The sequence below is a fragment of the Dipodomys spectabilis genome, unplaced genomic scaffold, assembly GCF_019054845.1.
Source record: "Dipodomys spectabilis isolate Male_0828 unplaced genomic scaffold, ASM1905484v1 ptg000001l, whole genome shotgun sequence".
Taxonomy (NCBI): Eukaryota; Metazoa; Chordata; class Mammalia; order Rodentia; family Heteromyidae; genus Dipodomys; species Dipodomys spectabilis.
In genome coordinates, this window is record NW_024870678.1 from 6,854,285 (window position 1) to 6,875,280 (window position 20,996).

Genomic DNA, 20,996 nt, shown 5'->3' on the forward strand with positions numbered 1-20,996 from the left:
CCCAAATCATAAAATATATATAATCAATAGTTGTCCAATGATAAAACACTTAAATTACTTGATTTAGAAACCTAAGTGGCATATTAGAACCCAGGATTCACATAAATATTTGTTGTAAAAGCACCATTATCTTGCCTAAAAATTGTGAGGTCCAAAGCTCAAAATCCAGTACTCAAAAAAGACATTCTGCCTAACTAGCATATTTCCTTTAAACTGGATATAAAACATAGGTACATCTCAACTGAACTCAGCCATACTACTTTATTTCCATGTGGCACAGTGTGAGAGGACCAATGAAACGATGTGTAATTCAACAGAGACATTCAGTTTCCTTTCTGATTATGGGTTCTTCTTGGCAAGTTAGAATTTGTAGGCTGGAGGTGTGGCTCAGCAGGAGAACACTCAGGAATGTGAGGGCGGAAACTTAAACCCAAATATTGGGGGGAAAAAATCCCACTTCCAGTATTTAGTTCAGCACAACCCAAAAGCGATCACTGTCTCAACTGCATAGTTACTATGAATTTCAGAGATCCGATCTCTACTCACATTGGCTGGCTAGGAGGGTAAAGGGGCAGAACTTCTACTGCAATAGGAAACAATTGTTACTGTATTTTTTCGTTAAGAAACAGTAAGTCACTATTTTTCAAGGCATAATCAATTTTTCACTTTCAGAATATACTAATTCTATTCAGAAATGTCACTAGCCTCGGAAACAAGTCTTCATATTATAATAAACACACAACACAATCCAAGTACAATTTTTTAATAAAGATAATTACAAAAGATGGAAAAAATCAGCTCAGAAAGGCCAATTATTTCTTTAATAGATCAGTTTTTTTGACATAATAACTCACATCAATTTTAAATACTATCACATAAAGCATGGTGGAGAAAAAAAAATTTGCCTCATAATTAGAAAAACTCACAAGAAAACTTGCCAAGAAAACAAAAACAAAAAAAGCCATTTTGAAAATAAATAGTCCATGCCAAAATAGTATAAAACGAAGCCTGAAGTCTTCAAAAAGAAAAGTTTGTCCCAATATTTTCTCATTTTTTAGATGGCTTCCTAAAATTGAGGAGACTCTCAAATTCAAGGGTTGCTGAGTTGTTCTGACTTGGCTCTGTTGAAAGAGGCAATGTGAAATATTAAAAATGGCAGTCTGAGTTTCAACATACTTATCTAATTCTACTGCTCAAGTTTCTATAGGTTCATGCCAACAGCTGATAAAGATTTACGTGTTTTTGTAGTAGTGAGTGCCTCTAGTGGCTTTACAATCTAAGTAATCCTTTCAAAGCTAGCACAAAATTGTTATGCGCCCAGGTACCGATGCTTTAATCATGACAAGAAAAGCATCAGCTATATTTTTACTTTCAAATTGTGTTATCCTAATCTTTCTTAAATTTTCTTTTTACAACACTTAAAAAAAACTGTACATAAATTTGAGTACAAAATAACTACTAGATATTATTTTAGTATATAAATTAACAGTATTATTTACCCTTTGGTATCTGTCTTTTCACCACTACCTTCCTTGGATTTATCTTCTTCTTTAACATCTGAAAAATAAAAAGTAGGGAAAGGTTAACATGTATTTTGAAAAAAGTATGATTTTTTTTTTTGTGGGTTGTGGGTTTTGAACTCTCGGCCTGGGTGCTGACTCTGAGCTCTTCAGCCCAAGGCTAGTGCTCTACTACTTGAGCCATAGCAGCACTTCCCGTTTTCTGGTGGTTTATTGGAGGTAAGAGTCTCACGGACTTTCCTGCCCAGGCTGGCTGTGAACCATGATCCTCAGACCTCAGCCTCTGAGTAGCTAGGATTACAGACATGAGCCATCTGCGCCTGGTATGAATTTTTATATTGTATTTTAAAATACAGTTTAAAAACTGTCATATATAATCTTATGATCCATGAATTTAGCAACAGATAAGCTTGTTAGGTACTGCGCTGAATGATACAGGTTCAGAGTATACACATGGCAGTGTGGTTTTGCTCCTTTTGAACTTTTGACTCAGTAGGATCGTGGCATTACTGATGGGATAGGTACTGTGAAAAGTTCAGAACACAGTCCTGAGTGCTATTATGGGAGGTGATTATGAAGTGATATTTAAAAGGTGTTTTAACATGGAGTCGGTCTCTCACAGCTGTAATTCTAGTCTCAAGAGGCTGATATACACAGAAGATCAAGGTTTGAGGCAAGCAGGGACAGAAAAGTCTGAGACACAATATCTCCAAAATAGCAAACAAAAGCTGAAGCTGGGCTGAAGGCATGACTCAAGGTGGCAAAGTTAGCAAGAAAGCTAACCAAGTACCAACCAATCCCCGAATTCAAACCCCATACTGGTTTTTAAAAAACTATGCTGAAGAATTAAAGGATTTTCTATGTAGAAGGATTACCTTCAAGTGGAAAAAACAAAACAAAACTTAGAAGAACTTTGAGGAAGAAGATATTGGTAAGATTGAAAGGAATCAAATAACCAACACAGGTGAGATGTAAGCAAGGGAATCAGATAACACACGAGCCTAGAGACATGGCAGAAGCTAAATCCTATTACAAATCTGTACAGTTTTTTCCTTAATGTATTTTGAGTTACACTTTCAAAAGTGCAGTCCATCAACAGCAGAGAATGGCAGAGCAGAGCAGTTCAAGCCATGATGGCCAGGAAGCCAACGAAGAGAATGGTGGAAGAGGCCTGGACAAGACAAAGCCCCCAAAGACCTTTAATTTGTAACTACCACTAAATAAATACTCAAAATTAACATCTAACTATAGTAACTAACACTGCAAACTCCAGATCATCAAAGGTAATTATTACAAATGTGTTAATTTGGAGTTTATTTTGGCTATGGAAAATTTAACTCAAAGTGCTAAAAGCAGGTAGAGGAGAAGAAATGACCCCTATTCTAAGTTTTGATCTATTAGGTTTTATTAACACGTATCAATTGTACTCATTAATGGGGCTTAGTGTGATCATTCCATACAAACGCACAGCACACAGTGAACAAATACAACCTCCTTTTATCCTGTCACAGTCCCCATTCTTCCCCATTCTTCTACTAATCACCATTCAACATTCATAGTATTATCTATCTTTTCTATTGGTCAGAGACTTTAACAATTACAAGGCCTATCAGAAGAGTTATAGCACCAAATAACATCAAACAAGAGTTTTAGAAAATGTTCTAAATGCTAAGGAGTTGAAAATTATAAGCTCAATCCACCACTGGACCATTAAGATACTTATTAGTACTCACATTTTTAGTTAAAACAAGAATAAAAACATCTCAATGGGAAGAAAAAAAATCACCAAAAAGATAAAGATTTCAAATGAGAAGAAACAGCAAAAAAAGAAAAAAGCACTAGGAAAGTAAAAACAGTTTTAGATAAGGAGGTAGGCACCAGTGGATTGGCAGGGAAGGCTAACAAAGGTGAATGAGGATGAATATAATGAAAGCAGATGCTTTGCATATGTGAAACCAGAACAGTGAAACCTGTTGAAATTATTTGAAAAGTAATGAGTAAGATAGAGACAGTGACTGAGGTGAGGTTGATTCTAACATACTGCATACATGGTAGACATGTCACAGCAAAACCCCTCCTGTATCGCTAACGTATGCTAAAAAGAAAACAAAAAAAACACTCCAGCTTACTCTACTACAACTGGATAGGAAAAGGATGTTGGCCCAGTCGTTTTACATGTTACAATAACAAAATTAGTAGATCAATTAAAACTAACACTCATCATCATTATTTGCATGAGGAAATACATCAAGTACTAGCAATACATTTAGTTAGAATACTATATCCTACCTGCTCCCCGTTGGAAGCTCGATGCAAGTATAAAATTCCTTAAGAAAGTGCTACAATATAATGTGCTAAAAGATAACACATTCCAGTTGTAAATTCAATTGCCTAAAGTTGCTGACAGCACTCTGAAGTATGGGGAAGCATTAGGAAGTAGTAGCTTCTCCACAGCTCACCCCAAAAATCTTTCCTCGGAGTTTTTGCTTCCTTCAGTTTCTAAGCAGTCTACAGTTGGTCTATGTAGAAAGAAAAAGTCACCCACCACACACCTACCCCCCACCTACTTTGATACCTGAGTAGCTGACATAAGGATCTCATAAAAGCTGCAGTGTAGCTCTTAATTTTCAACAAAATTAAATCATCTAGAGAAAAGTAACTGACCTGCTTTTTTGTCTTCTGCTTCTTTCTTGTCTTCTTCAATTCTAGCTTTCTTTGCTCCTTTCTTATGATCAGCTACATTTCTACGTCCTCCTTCTCCTTCATCCTCAGAATCTGAGAATTCTTCATCACAAGCTATCCGTTTGTCGGATGCTCGAACTAATACATAAAAGATGAATCAATATCAACTGAATACAACATAGTCATTTTAAGATTTAAGTTAAATGAATGGTTTGCTTAATGCCAAAATTTAGTTTACAAGGAAACAATTCAAGGAGACATGAGAACATTTAAAGATGTCCTTTTTTAAAAAAAGCATACCAAAAATACGCTGGTCATGGTGGGGTTGAACTCAATTCCCTGAACTTTTGTGCTCAAGGCTGGTGCTCTACCACTTAGGCCACAGGTCCATGTCAGTTTCCTGAGTAGCTAGAACTACAGGAGTGAGCCACTGATGCCCACCTTGGTTGGACATGTCATTTTTTAAAGGCAAAACTTTATAGGACAAAGGAACAGTATCCTTATCTAAAAGTGCTTTCTTTATGTTACAGCTATAAAAGGAACAAGGCAAAAGTACCATTAATACAAAGATTTCACTCTGTATGCGGCATATCATTATAATGAAAATCTAACTAACTCTTATTATAGGATAAGCTGTAATATCAAACAGCATGCTGTACTTAACTCATTCTACTTTATTTTTCAATCATTCCCAAATCAAAATGTCTAATGTAGAAATTTTCATTTATACATATGTAGTATTATATATGTATGTATGTATCTATGATAAATTAACTTCATCAGGCTGAGACATCAAGAAGCTAATTCTACAAAAAAAAAAAAATGGACAAAGGATGTTATGTGTTCATGTGACATATCCTATAGTGCTATTCTGGAGCCACCAAAACTTTCAAGTTAATTTCTTACTTGAAATTCTCTTATCAGGATCTTCTCCATCTTCATCTCCACTGTCTTCATGAACAGCATCTTCTGGGATAGCTTGCATTTGGACACCAGGTGCGTGAGGTAACATGCGCAAATTTTCAAATAAACGCTGTCTAAATTACATATGCAAAGTCATTAGATAAAGCTCAAGTTCCTTGATACTCCCACCCCTTTTCCCAGGTTGAAGACTGAACCCAGAGACCCTGTATTTGCTAGGCAAGTGTCTACAACTGAGCTAGCTACCCTCCAGTCCTTAAAGTTCCTCTAATATGCGAATGTAACACATAAGTTCATCTTTTGCATAGCTTAGTCTATGAATTAAAATAATATTTATTAAGCACTGATACTTTATATACTTTAACTACAAATTGTAAATCTGTACTATTTAATACTCATTTCAGTGAGAAAATAAAAGCACAAAGGTAAGTGAACTCACCTAGTAGCTAACATTCTAAAACAGAAAGGACACAAATCAAAACCTTTATAATGTGATTTCTCTCCAAACATCATAGAAGAAATAAAGCTTTAACAAAGGCTTCAGATAATGCAAATAAATCACTCACTATGCAAAGCCAGTAAGGGTAAAACTTATTGTACCCTCTGTAATTTAAAAATGTATTTCAAATAATAAAAATATTTTTGATGAACCAAAGCTCATACCTGTCTCTTAATAAATACAAGAAATCAGTTACCTAAGGTTTTAAATCCTTCTTGAAAAGATAAAGACAAGCTTTGTCAAGATGAACAATTCAATGATTTCTTACTTTATCTTTTCCATATATTCTGGAGTGTTCTGGTTTGTCATGTTTGAAGGACTAATATGCAGTTTGAAGTCCGGTCCAAAATACTCAAAGTAATCATTATATGGCAACTCTATTAAAAACAATGAAGTACCATGTAAAAGCTCAGTTTGCATAAAAACCATGCACAGAATCCAGAATTATTTCCAAATTATTTCATGCTCTCATGAACTACGTAAGTTTTGCTTGTGTATCCATTTCTACATATTCTTACAGATAGGCACTATAACACAAACACTTACCGTTGGGAATCTCACAATCAAGGGCAACCGCCGTCTCATATGTCCAGCACCGTGCAACGTTACGGATTGTATATCCACCTCCCCCAAGCATTAACAATGGTAAGTTGAAAGTTTTCACAACTTCTACACATTTAGCATGACCTAAAACAAAGAAGATTTGAGTAACAGGTCAAGAAACGAATTTTAAGATAATAAATGCAAACAAAAAGCAAAAGTTCTTGCTTGCTGAAAAATATGTGGAAAGAATAAAAACAAGAAATTGCTAGTTTAAAACTCCTTATTAATCACTTTTCACCCAATAATAAAGATGACATAACTCGATATTTCTAGTAAATGTCTTATAGGTAAGTAAGGTATGATAACTATTGATTGAAAATGGATACCACCAGGCACCAGTAGCTCATGCCTGTAATCCTAGCTGCTCAGGGGGCTAAAATCTGAGGATCAAGGTTTGAAGCCAGCCTGGGCAGGAAAGTCTGTGAGACTCTTATCTCCAATAAACTACTCAGAAAAGGCTGGAAGTGGTGTTGTGGCTCAAGTGGTAAAGTGACAGCTTTGAGCACAGAGGTTCAGGGGACAACGCCCAGCCCCAGAGTTCAAGCCTCATAATCACCACCCCCGCCTCCCACCCAAGGAAAGGACATACCCACTTTTTTTAACGAAAGGATATTCTTGCAAAGTCACATGAGAGAAAAAAATGTCAGATTGCATACAATGAAATATTAGAATCTAAACTGTGTATAATCAGTGTGTAACTGAACTGTTTCTTTGTATTAAGTATAAAATCCTTTCCATTTCCCATTCTAATATATGAAGAATGATTGTTCAAATTTTAATGACTATCTTTAGGTAATATTTTTTAACTGAATCCTTAACATAAAATCTAGAAAATTTTGGGTGTATTATCATTCAGGAGCCATCGTTAAAGAAAATCTCTCAGATACATAAAAAAATTCATGCATATTTATTTTTTTTTCTTCTTTTAAATTCTAGTTCTGTGGCATGAACTCAAGGCCTGGGTACTGTCTGTCCCCCTGAGGTTTTGAGCTCAAGTTTTGGAGTGCCAGCCTTGAGTGCCTGCTCAGGCTGGCACTCTAATACTTGAGCTGTACCTCCAATTCTTGCTTTTTGGTAGTTAATTTAGAGATAAGAGTCTCATGAACTTTCTTGCCCGGATTGGCTTTTAACTGTGATCCCTTAGATCTCAGCTCCTGAGTAACTAGGATTATAGGTGTGAGCTATGGGCACCAAGCTCGTGTTGCAAGAGTTTTTAGGGAAATAAAAAGTTACAAAGAAAAAAAATCCTCAAGTGCTCTAAAGTCCTAACCACTTAAGGACTATTTACTTATAAAGTTCTCTCCATAACTGAAGATTGACCATTATATATTCTTAGACAACCTACTTTTTGCTATTGCTACTAGGAAAACATGTGTTTCTTTTTTTTTTTTTGAGTCCGGTCGTGGGGCTTGAACTCTGGGCATGGGCGCTGTCCCTCAGCTCTTCAGCTCAAGGCTAGTGCTCTACCACTTGAGCCACAGCACCACTTCCGGCTTTTTTCTTTTTGCTTATGTGGTGCTGAGGAATTGAACCCAGGGCCTCAGGCATGCAAGGCAAGTGCTCTACCTCTGAGCCACCTTCCCAGCCATGTGTTTCTTTTTTTTTTTTTTTTGTCGGTCGTGGGGCTTGAACTCTGGGCCTGGGCGCTGTCCCTCAGCTCTTCAGCTCAAGGCGAGCGCTCTACCACTTGAGCTACAGCGCCACTTCCGGTTTTCTGGTGGTTTATTGGAGATAGGAGTCTCACGGTCTCTCCTGCCCGGGCTGGCTTTGAACCGTGATTCTCAGATCTCAGCCTCCTGAGTAGCTAGGATTACAGGCGTGAGCCACCAGCGCCCGGCTCATGTGTTTCTTATAATAGATTAAAAACCCTCTGGCCAGGTACTGGTGACTGACACCTGTAAGCCTAGCTACTCAGGAGGCTAAAATCTGAGGACTACAGTTCAAAGCCAGCCCAGTCAGGAAAGTCCGCCTCAATTAACCTGAAAACTGTGGTTCAAAGTAGTAGAATGCTAGCCTTGAAAGGAAAAGCTCAGGGACAGTGCCCAGGCTTGATTCAAGTCCTATGACTGACACCTTCCCCTCCCTCCGACAAAAACCAAACCCACTGGATTGAAAAAAGCATACAAAAAGTTAATTTCCAAACCTGTAAAGGTACCTGACCCCACCCCCAAAACCAAAAACCCCAAGACATTTATTATTTTTCCTTTATACTCAAATAGGTAAAACACAGCTGCTTCAGTTGAAATGGCAACAAGCTTTATGAAACTATTCACCCATAAATGTGTATATTAAGTATAACTGCATGCATACACAAACCTATGCACAAAAAGTCTTGTGTTAAAATGACAGGCAAAAACTACAATGTGGGAAGTCATTACAAGAAGAAAAACTACTTTTTCCCCCAGGAATATTACCTTTGAATTGCTTACCTTTGACTGTTAGGTTGAAGCAACCAAGTCTATCACCAGATAATGAATCTGCACCACACTGCAATACCACAGCACTGGGTTGATACATCTCCATCACTTTTGAGATGATCTATACACAAAGTAACAAATGTTAATGTATCTACTAACACTTTAAAATTCAATTTTTATTTTGAAAATAATACTTACAGGCTTAAATATCTGCCCATATGACTCATCATCGATACCATCTCTCATAGGAAAATTGACAGCATAATATTTGCCTTTTCCAGCACCAATATCCTAAAATACATAATACAGATCTTAATATTTTCAAATAAAAACATGATATATTGTTGACAGTAGTTTTAAAGGATTAAAAGGCCAAGTACTAAACCCAATCTTGAATTCAATTTAGTTACTATAGGAAGAATGCAAATTGAAAAAGGAAATTAAAAAAGTGCATGTTCCAAAATGTATATATTGCTTGTGAAGGCTAATCCTTCCAATTAATCTGATGGCATTTTTTAGTTTTATGAGTCTATATTAATTGTACAAAATAACAGGTTATAACAGTAATGGGCATTTGAGAAAAAATAAACATAAATGAAACATTAAGTTACACTTTTAATGTTTACCCAAGAAATTCATTTTAAGCAGAATATCTAAGATGAAAAACAAATTTAAACATGTGGAAAACAGAACAATTTCTAGTGCAGGATCCTTTTGGAGACTCATAATTTACTATAAGCTTTAAGCTTGAATTTTAAGTTTTAATAGCTATGGACTAAAACATCAGATTTGTCCTTTACCAAAGATTTAAAGGAGAAAGCAAAACGTGGACTCTAGATACATGAACATATTTAAATATTTGGAGATGTTAACTGAAGTATCTATATCAGCACGTGTAATTCTGTATACATAGCTAGGTGGAAACATGTCTAAGTTCTTGTGTAACAATATGTATAAAGACTTTTTAAAATTTTTATTTATATTTATTTTTGTTGGTTATGGGATTTGACTCTGGGCCTGGGTGCTGTCCCTCAGCTCTTCAGCTCAAGGCTAGAACTGTACCACTTGAGCCACAGCACCACTTTGTTTTCTGGTGGTAAATTGGAGATTAAGAGTCTCACAGCCCGGGCTGTCTTTGAACTGTGATCCTCAGATCTCAGCCTCCTGAGTAGTCAGGATTACAGGCATGAGCCACCGGCACCGGGATACATACAGATATTTTTAGAAAGCAATATTTTAGCCTCAACTCCAAAGGACTGATAATCCTTACATGCTTTTAAATTCATCTTAAGAATATAAATCCTAAAAATCACTATTAAGTTGTGTAAGTTCTCCCAAAATCTGTATGGAATTGATCTTAGCACAGACCTATTTTTACAAAAGGAAGATTTTAGTCATATCACCCAAAATCTAATGAAAAGAAAGCAAGCAGAACTGTATGTCCTCCTTCAAGAATTTTTCCTAAAGGATATAGATAAATGGAAGAACCAAGAACCCCTAGACTTCTATTGCTATCCGTTTTAAACTAAGTTTTATCCCTTTTCTTATTCTACACCTTGTATTTTATCACACTTCTCTGTCTTCTAACCTAAAATATTCTAACCATAGACAAGTTTTTACGATTAGCAAGGGTAAGTAATCTTTTCTGTCTTAGAATGGATTATCAGACAGAAAAATAAATACCCACTTAAAATGAAACTTGATATACATAAATTTTGCAGAAAGTGCAAACACAGCTACATATGTAATGATTTTACAAAATTTTATGGATATGTTCTACCACTATTCTTAGAATTTCTATTCATAAGTCACTGTAAAAATTAAATGAGAAAAATACATGTTGTAGGCATTTCTCAAATTCTTCCAAAACATGTTTTGCTAAATATTTCCCAAAATTTCGAACAATTATAAGCATTACAAATAACAATCAAACAGTGACAGGAAGTTGGGTTAGCAAGGGTTGAAAGAGGATAAATATTATCCAAATAGATTACCTGAAAGTATGAAAACAGAACAATGAAATCTCTTAAAATAGTAGGAAGTGAGGAGGAAGGTAAAGGAGAATGATGGGAGCTTTGATTGCAGTACCCTGTATACACAGTGTGGAAATGTCACAATGAAATCTTCTTTTGTGTAGCTTATGTATGCTAGTAAGAAAAAAAAAAAAAATCGAGACCACAGTGACACCAATCTATTTTTGGAAGTTAAAAGAGATCCCTATTTGCTACTTATATGTTAATAAGATACCATTCTGTCCTTTAAAAGTCAAGAAACCTTTTGGCTGGATTTCTATTGAAACATAAGGGTTGTACACAAATATATTCTATTTGTTTATAGCAGGAACATTCAAACTGTTCAGAATCACCCAAAGTTTCTAGGAATTAAGCATGTGTACGTCTGATGGATTTCCAGGCATCACTGATCTTGCTTATTTTGGGAACATTATTTGCAAGAAACTGAAATTATGTATCTCCAATTTTAAAACCATAAACTCAAGGTTTTACCATCATAACTCTTGAATGTATAGAAAGAATACCACCTTGTGGTCAAATAAAGAAAATGCATTTATCTGAAGAAAATAGTGCTACTCTTTCAGCTGTGATTGCTCTTTTAAAACTTTTACTTTAGTAAAAGAATTTAGGACTAACTTTCAGTATGGTAAAAGAGACCACTACATTGTTAAACAAAAGAATACTTTCATACTGTTCTTTAAACTTTGCCTACTAACCCATAATGACACATCAGTCTAGAAAAATAACCTTAACAAAAGTTTAAAATATTCAAAAGCCATATTAAATCAAATCTCCCATTTAATTAAGTTATTCTAGTATAAATTAAAAACCACTGTTAAATTACTGAACAAATTTCAATATGCATGTAGTGTGCTTTAAAAGTCAAAAGCACCAAATGGAAACATAAGCAACATATTAACTGAAATAAATGCACTTAATTTAATAACCTGGTTGAACTAAGGCATAGTATGTATGCTTTCTTTCTAGATGATACTGCTACAGCATTTAGAAACCTAACGAAAAAAGAGAGCCAAGAGGATGATTGAAGATCATACAAAGACCTTGTTTTATCCCAGTCAAATTACAGCCAATTAGTAATGTGGATTACAATGTAGCTTCAAAGATTGAAACTGACCATCAAGAAAAGTGCTCCTCATGTTCCTTGGAGGTTCACAAATACTGAGTCAATAAAAATGAAAAGATAAAAAATAGTCCTTTAGTTCTAAGTTTCTGCTAATAGTTGACAAAGTGAAATCTAACAGATGATACAGAATATAAAGTTATTTAATCTTGTATATAAATTTCAAAATAGTGACTCAGGAAAAACATTAATTCAAGTACAGGACTACTAATCTACATCAACTTTATATTTATCCTGACAAAATTTGGTCTTACCCTCAAGTCTCCTGTGCCAGGAAAGTATTCCCCATACTTGTGGAAGGAAACAGTCATCACACGATCTGTTGTATAAAATGCTTCTTCAACACCATCACCATGGTGGATATCTATATCAATATATAAGACCCTTTGATGATACCTAAAACAAAGCCATAAGAAAATGTTTTGTTTTGTTTTCAATGGTTCTAAGATGGATGGCAAATTCAGGAAGTCTACTGTTGAGCTCATCAATTCCAGATTTAAGCCCCCTTTCTACTTCTCATCTAAGAAAATATTCAAATATTTGAAATTACAATTTGAACCTTAGACTTAAATCTGGACCCAATGTGAGAGAATACATTTACTCTCTGTTAAAACTTATCCAATTCTACATGCTTTTTGCCTTTTTTTTTTTTTTGGGTCCAGTCGTGGGGCCTGAACTCTGGGCCTGGGCGCTCTGTCCCTCAGCTCTTCAGCTCAAGGCTAGCGCTCTACCACTTGAGCCACAGTGCCACTTCCGGCTTTTTTCTTTTTGCTTATGTGGTGCTGAGGAATCAAACCCAGAGCCTCATGCATGCAAGGCAAGCGCTCTACCACTGAGCCACCTTCCGAGCCCCCCAATTCTACATGCTTTAAAAATATTGCACTAAAAAAATTCTGCCAAAATTTTTATTTTCATATATTAACTGAAGATGTGAAGCTTAAATAGGGCGGATTGTGGTACAGACATGTGATCAGGTATGAATAGGTTTTTAGACTTCATCTAAAAACACAACCAGCAATAAACAGGGCCTAGGGGAGTCTCAATGGTAAAGTGCTTATCTAACAACTGAGTTCAAACCCCATTACCACATACATATAAGTATTCAAGTAGGTGAGAAAGTTGAAACAAGACTATTTTGTGGCACATGAGAATTATATAGATTCAAATTTTCAGGCTCATAAGAAAGTTTTATTCAAACATTTATATATTGTTCCTGATTTCTTTTTTCTACAAGTGAAAAGAGTTGCTCATGGTACTCTTACCATTTCATACTGATGCTAGGAGCACTGTAAATTGCAGAAAAATTACAAGAGCATTTTAAGAGTCATTCATCTCACCATATCACATTTCATTACCAGTTTATACCCACGTTGAAATACAAAGGGGAAAAATGTATTTATATGTTATGCTTTTAAAGTACAGTTAAAATGGGAAATATATATGTGTGGGCATGTGGCCAAACAATGTAATTAATAAGCAATGATACCAAAGTTGTGCTAAAAGAATACAATGTAAGTTATTATCAGACTAGGTACTTGTAATTCTCTTAACTTACAGGAAACCAACATTTAGAAAACAAAAAAAATTGGAAACAGCATTATCTTCTCACAGCAGAATTTCTTCACAAAATTAAACACTACAAAAATGAAGCCGTGACAATGTTAAGTTACTGAATGGTTCATGCAAGTGAATTTACACTTTACTAGCTGAAGAAGTGTATCCACATAAAGAAAGACTATTAGCCCAGTTGGCAAGAACTTGCTCAGTTTTGAAAACACTGGAATAATCAAGTCAATCAAAAGACAAGGCAAATGATTTCAAAAGGTCTTCCTTGGCCCTTGATGACTCAATAAGACGTTACACTGAGACCACTATTGTTATTTATTTAAGAAGGCAACATCAGCTGGTTGTCAGTGGCTCATGCCTGTAATTCTAGCTACTTGGGAGGCTGAGATCTGAGGATCCAGGTTCAAAGCCAACCTGGGCAGGAAAGTCAATGATAAGACTCTTATCTCCAATAAGCTACTAGAAAATCGGAAGTGGTTCTGTGGCTCAAGTGGTAGTGCACTCGCCTTGAGCTGAAGAGCACGGGGCAGTGCTCTAGCCCAGAGTTCAAGCCCCATAACCAACCAAAAAAAAAAAGTTAGCATCGTTTCAGTGAAAAATAAAAACTCAATAGAATATACAAAGATAACTGTGAGCAAGAATATTTTCAAAGCTTAGAAAGCAAATCTGTAAACAACTTCTTAAGCAACTTATTACATAATTTTATGTCCATTAGTAGAGTAAGGTACCATTCAGATGTAGAAACCAGACAGTTATCTACTCATCCAATATGTAATCAAGTTATCTTTCACACAGGTTTCAAAATTTTGTCTTCAAGTTCAAAATAGATGAAGTGCCAAAATATAAATTTCCGAAGTGATATCAATCATTAGCTAAAACTACAACTTAAATTTCAGCCAGATTTTTATTTGCACTTTAAAGCATTTTGTCACAAGAAATCTGTCAATGTAAATTAGCTTACTTGAGTAATTCAAGGATAGCAAGCACAATATCATTCACATAACAGAATCCTGATGCTTCTGATTTCTTGGCATGATGTAATCCTCCAGCCCAGTTGACAGCCATATCAGTTTGTTGTCGGTTCAACTTCACAGCCCCAGCTGAGGAGTAGAAATAGTAAGACATATATGATTGAAAAACTAGTATACTAGAAAGTGCCCAGTATACCTTGTAAGAGTTTAAAGTCATTAATGATAAGGATTATTGTTTAGAACACCTACAGCTAGAAAATTTTCCTTGGACAAGCACTTCCCTATATAGTTGTGACTTGTATTTTATATGTATACCTAGGAAGTTAGTGCTAGCCTTGAGCAAAAGAAGCTCAGAGACAGCGCCTAAGTCCAGTGTGCAAGCCCCAGGACCACCCCCACTCTGCCAAGAGAAACCAACAAAATTTTAAAAGCTCTAATGTATAAAATTATAACAAAGAAATCTCCTTCTGTATAATAATACAAACTAATAAAAGTTCAAGTCATTTTTATCATAAACATGGGGGATTAAGTACAATTATCTTTGCAAGTTTAGATCTGGAATGTCCCCAGAAGTCTCAAGAATTAAAGACTTGGTCTCTGATAAAAGGTGAGGCTGATCATGGTATCGTTTACATTTGTGGAAGTAACACAATGAAATCTTCCTTGCACAATATATGCTAATAAAAATTGGGGGAAAAAAACCCACTCTAAAACAAACCGGAGTTACTCTCTGGTATGACAATAACAGATGATGAAATCTCTAAGAATCAAGGCCTAGTGAGATATTCTAAATTACAGGTTCTTTCCCTCTCTTAACCAGCCAGGATACAAATAAGCTTTCTTTCTACTATGTGCTCCCAACCTGATATACCATCATAGGCCCAAAGCAACAGGGCCAATTGCTCATGGAATGAAACCACCTCAACCAAGAAGTTGAATAAACTGTTCTTCTTTATAAGTTGATTATATGAGGTACTTTGTTAGAGTAATATAAAGCTACTAAAGCAATTCTACAACCATGGCGATTCTTCTCTTGCTATCAAAAATCCACTACAATAAAGCAAGGACACGTTGGCACTTCCTGTACTCTGAGACTTGGAGGTAGTTGCAGAAAGAGGACTGTTTTGAGGCCAGACTATTAAAATGTCTGTTTTACATGAACAGCCCAAAGGATACATACCTATATTCAGATTCATTAAAAAAATTGTATTGTAAAGATATTGTACAGAGGGGTTACAGTTACATGAATAAGGTAATAGTACATTTCCTATCAAGCATTGTTACCCCTTCCTTTGTTTTCCCCTACCATCTCTTTCCTCCCCACCTCCCTAACTCCTCCCCCTCTGCACAAAGTTGTAAAGTTCATTTTCAACACAGTGTCTTGTACATCTCATTGTTATAATGGGTCAACTGCTATCCTTGTTTCAGCATTTTGTTGTTTCAGCATTTTGTTATTTCCCTTTCCCTCCCCAAATTAGAAAAATGTATATACAAGATGCAAATACAGTGAAAACAAAGGTTATACCATGGGGGGAGAACATACAAAAAGAAAACAAAAAAATCACAATTCATTAAAAACAACAGTGACAAAGATAAAACCCCTGTGTCCCTATCTTGGGGTTCATTTTACTTAATGGTAAGTGAAATCATCATTCAGATTAACTTTTAAACCTGATTGAGTTAGGTCACTTACCAACTGAACCACCAGTGGAGAGTTGACAAAACTCAAAGAGCCCATCAAACACTGGACAATCTTCTCCAACATTAACTGTGGAAGAATAAATTCATTAATATCCATCATACACATTATTGAAAGCTTTTGCTTAAAAAAACTATTTTAACAATCACATTTGTCTAATATAATCATAAAGCATACACTTCTTGGTAGTAATCCCAAATGTGCAAATTTCAATTGATATTTTACTGAAGGTAATTAAAATGCTTCTTTTGAAATATCACCACATCTCACCAGGATTATTTGTGAAGTACTTTTGTTCTACTAACAAAAAAAATCAACAGCTTTCACAGCTTGGGGGAGAGCTCAAGCAGAAGAGTCCTTGTTTAGCAAATACAAAGTCCTAGGTTCAATACTCAGTACCCAGAAAAAGAAAAAAAGCTTTCCAACATGTTATTTCCAAATGAAGTATCACAAATAATACCAATTTTTGACCTCAAGACTACTCTTTCACTACTTTATAAAGAACTGTAAATTTGTTTGTGGTAATTCATGGTTGTGACAAGACTGGATGAATTTCTGATCAATTTTCAAAGTATACATTTTATTATGCCTACAGCTAAGGATTCTTATGAAATATTTTTTCTAAAGTAATTTTAACTCTCCAGAAACTATTTCTAAACGTTAAATCTTCAAGGAAGTAACAGCACCTAATAAAATGTGTATGATCTGAAGAAAATGCTAAATGCATAAAAGATCTTTGCTTTATTAAATTAAATTTCTTTTTTAGTTGGCATGGTCACTGATGCTGAGAATCAACTGACTGAGGCAGGATTAACTGGGTTTGTGGCCAGCCTAGACCTAAGAGAGTTCCAGACTGCCTGTCCTACATAGACATTGTCTAAAAAACTAAATAAGTAAATAAAAACAAGCCAGCATGGTAATACACACCTGTGATCCTAGCTACATGGGAGGTGGAGGTAGGAGAACCTTGATTTAAGGTTACAATAGGCAAAAGTAGACACCCTATCTGAAAAATAGCCCCAAAAGCAAAGGGCTGGGAGTATGCCCTAAGTTCTCTGGACATTTCCTATAAATAATAAAAACTTTAGAAATTAAATAATTCCAACTGCTTTATGACTTAACACATTTTTGATAAACAAAGCATCGATTAAACTAACTGTTCTCTATACCCATGGCTAACCTCAATCTTAAAAGATGGTAAGAATTAACCATGTTCATGGAACAAAGGTATAGAAACAAAAGGTACTCAAGAAAATACTACATACAGATACATCATATTCTACCGACTGAGAAACATACTAAGAAAGAAACATACTAAGAAAGTTTCTTAGGATTGAGACAAAAAAAAGGACAAGGACATTTTCAGTTACTCTCCATGCCTCAAATTATTACCTCACAGCTTTATAGACCTACAATTTATAGCACTATTAAGTTTTACTTTCTTGTTGTTCAGATATGATACTTAATATAACTCAGTATTACGCCTCTGCTTGCTAGGCCGATGTTCTAGCATTTGAGTCAAACTCCCAAGCCCTTTTTGCCTCATTTTTCAAATAGGGTCTTGTGTCGCTTTTCCTGGGACTAGGAAAAAGACTTCAGTTTATGTACTTAATCTTCTTCATAACAGTTTATAAATCAGTCCTGTTAATTTGTTTGCCCAAGGTATATCATAACTGTCTGAATGCCCACTAAAAATGTATGCATCAGGGATAGCTGGACTAGAGGCCTGGCTCAAGTGTAGAGCACCAACCATGAGCAAGAAAGTAAAGTGAGAGCTCAAAGCCCTGCGTTCAAACAAGTAGTGGCAAAATCATCACCATTCTCATACCTGGTTTAATTATGGCATTACATGAAATGAGATCATCTATGTGGAAATGTCTAAGAAATTCTATGAGTTTCTGAGGCATATAGTAACCTCACTAACTTTAATATTATAGCATCAAAGAAGTATGTCTCTCAGTAATGAGATTGAACTCCAATATCAAGACAAAATACTTTATAATGCCTACAAGAAGGAGAATTATAATATTAAATGGAAATCTTTATTATCTCAACAAAGGGGAAAAAATTTGTATTACAATACAGTTCAACCGGAACACCCAAATAGAATACAAAAAAGGAACATATCAGGACTAACTAAATAAAGCAACAGAGTGAGATTTCTATAAACATTCTTTATTCTCAAATTATCACGGGAGCAAAATAAAAGTACACCACCTATCAACCGGCCATTCAGACAGTTTTTTTTTTTTTAAGTAGCTTTAAAATTATAAGACTAGCTTTTTTAGTCAATTAAAGTAACATAAGACCAACAGGAAATTTATCAATTTGGACAATTTCACCTATAATCTTCTAAAAATACTCATTTATATTAATCAATACTAAAATATATGTTTTATAACGTACATCTCTGCATCTGCTTACTATACTCAGACATATTATCTGGTCTTATTGACCGCAGAAATTTGATATACTCATCACTGTGATACTTTGTCATTTCTTCAGCAGTGGCTTTATGCGGCCTCTGTTAAAAAAAAAAAAAAGAATTAGTATAGATTATATCAGAATTACCAAAGAAAATATCTAAGCTACCCTAAGTCCCTTCAAAAGAACTAAGTCTACCAGAGTAAATTCCAAAGTTAACTAACTCAAACTCCATATATATATTGAACCAGTTATTCTCTAGAAACATACTAAGCCTAAGGTATGAGAAATTGTTTGTAAAATAAATAAAAAAAAGGAGGGGCAAAAGAAGGCTACTACTCCCAATTCTTTAGAGAACGGCTTTCTCTGAAGAGTAAAACAAGACCTTTTTATCTGACTAAATGCCCTCCCCAAAAGAGGAATAATGTTTCAAAGAGCTAGCTTTTAAAAGAGTGCTACATATTTACAAAAAGGTATACTCACATATATTTCCATTTTTCTGTATAAACCATAATTTAACAGCAAGTTATGAGTCATCCGAATTCTGTGTGGTTTCATGGGATGACCCTGTCCATAATAATAATTTCCAATATCACCTAAAATAGACAAGACAACAACTAAGAACAGAATCTTCATGAACTATATCGATTTATGTATTCCAACAGACGGCATTTATCACTTAAATATTTACTAAAATTTTTAATTCTTTCAGAATGCATTTAGAAAGTTTAAAACCACATTAAAGAGCAAGGTATTATTACACATGCTGATGAATATTCATCTTTATTTGTATATATTAAGCAAAGTTTTACTGGCTATTCTAAGTATACTTTTAGTTTTTGTTCCCTAAAATGTTATCTGCTTTTAGTATATTGGTGGCAAATTTAGATGTTTACAGTATATTCCCTATTTTTTAAAGGTATAATTTAAGATTTCTTTTTACAAATACTGCTTCTTAGATGATTTGCTGACACATCCACAGTCCTAACAAAGTTCTCCTATGTTAAAACATATTCTTGACATTCCTGATGATAATAAGGATATTTTGCCATTTCTCATAACCAAGAAGTTGTAATTCCTATTCTGTTTTCTAAAGTAACTTATCACAATGTCTTTTCTTAAATATTATTTTTCTAATGCAATAAGTACTTTTTTTTACAATATTTTTATTAAACTAGAAATTACTTTTAGCACTGTTTATTCAAAAACTCAATTCAATTCTGAAATTTTGTTGGGATAAAGAACACCATTTACCCATCTTTAAGATATATGTGTCCTTAAATCTTTGTCTGATTAATGGAAATAAAAAAAAACTAACTTTTGTACTCTATCTATTCAACCACTGTCCAGGATGAACATTTACTTTATTTTTCTTTTTGAGTATTACTGTGTAGTCTAAGCTCACCGGAAACTCAAGCTCTTCTTTGCCTCCACCTCTACTGTGGCTGAACATTCAATTTTTATAAAACCTATGCTTCTAATAATATGACTAATGGATATTGTTAGCATGGCACCTCTGATTTGTTTAACCTCATTTTCAACACAAGCCCTCTTTGAAAACAATCCACATGAGGGCCTGCTTACAAGAAAGGCCATCTTTTTAAGCCCAAGTGCTAACAACAAAGCTAAGGAACAATGCAAACAAGTCACAAAGCAGGGCTACAGTGCTATGTACCATTTCTTATATCACAACTGAGAGGCTATGAATATAAAGCACAAACTATCAAGGAAGGATGTAATACAAAGTTCTGCCCTACACAGAGGCAGTAGAAAAAGGTCTTTGAAAGCAGTTTAGTCTCATTGAATTATTAGATATGGACAAGTAAGCATCATGTACACTTAATGCAAATAAGATATTTTAAAGTAATCATTACAAAAGAGAACAATACAGTAAGAATAAAGAAAATTCAGTCTTCATATAAGTTCTAGCTGCTTCTGTGTTAGGATTACTAAGAAGAAATATCTTTCACATTTATACATTAAAATATTTTAGTCAATAGACATTAAAACTCCAATGGAAAGTCAGACTCCAGTAATCTATAAAATGAAAATGATAGTGACAATTTCTCAGCAAGTATGTTTGAAAAAGACAACACTGGTAATTAACATTTAATACTTACACAAGAGCAAGTGCTATTCAAAGCACTTCACATATATTACCTACTATATCTTAAAACAACTCTATTTTGTAATTATGAAAAATCATGAGCTATGGATAAGTCAAGTAACAGGACCAAAGTCATTCAACTAGCAAGCAGAGGAGCTACATTACATCAGAAAGGCCAGTTCACAACACTCATGTAAGCAGTAGTCACCACCAGAATAATGGCACTTTCGGTCACAAAAAAAATGGTAGACAAAAAAGGGAAAGTACTGAGTATAAGTATTTTTAATTAAAACAAAAAATTTTTGTTCATTAAAAAAATGAACAAAAGAACTACCTACTTTAATTTAGAAAAGCAATTTAGACCATTGCTAACAGGGTCCTCACCTTTTATATTAATTTATAAGGCATTCAAAGAATTTCTTGGACACATTTTG

General features: G+C 34.7%; 1 protein-coding gene across 1 annotated transcript in view; it reads right to left on the reverse strand.

Annotated features, from left to right (window-relative positions):
- Positions 1 to 747: 747 nt before the first annotated feature.
- Hdac2 (histone deacetylase 2) overlaps positions 748 to 20,996 on the reverse strand; it is a 30,084-nt gene continuing 9,835 nt past the window's right edge. Inside the window, exons 2-14 of the mRNA XM_042695845.1 lie at positions 18,939 to 19,051; positions 18,438 to 18,555; positions 16,026 to 16,100; positions 14,323 to 14,461; positions 12,050 to 12,191; positions 8,841 to 8,933; positions 8,655 to 8,763; positions 6,169 to 6,309; positions 5,891 to 5,999; positions 5,109 to 5,239; positions 4,185 to 4,340; positions 1,500 to 1,557; positions 748 to 1,121 (exon numbers count right to left, since the gene is read on the reverse strand). Of these exons, the coding sequence (XP_042551779.1) occupies positions 1,091 to 1,121; positions 1,500 to 1,557; positions 4,185 to 4,340; positions 5,109 to 5,239; positions 5,891 to 5,999; positions 6,169 to 6,309; positions 8,655 to 8,763; positions 8,841 to 8,933; positions 12,050 to 12,191; positions 14,323 to 14,461; positions 16,026 to 16,100; positions 18,438 to 18,555; positions 18,939 to 19,051 (1,415 nt within the window). The 3' untranslated portion in view covers positions 748 to 1,090. The remainder of the gene's footprint in view (positions 1,122 to 1,499; positions 1,558 to 4,184; positions 4,341 to 5,108; positions 5,240 to 5,890; positions 6,000 to 6,168; positions 6,310 to 8,654; positions 8,764 to 8,840; positions 8,934 to 12,049; positions 12,192 to 14,322; positions 14,462 to 16,025; positions 16,101 to 18,437; positions 18,556 to 18,938; positions 19,052 to 20,996) is intronic.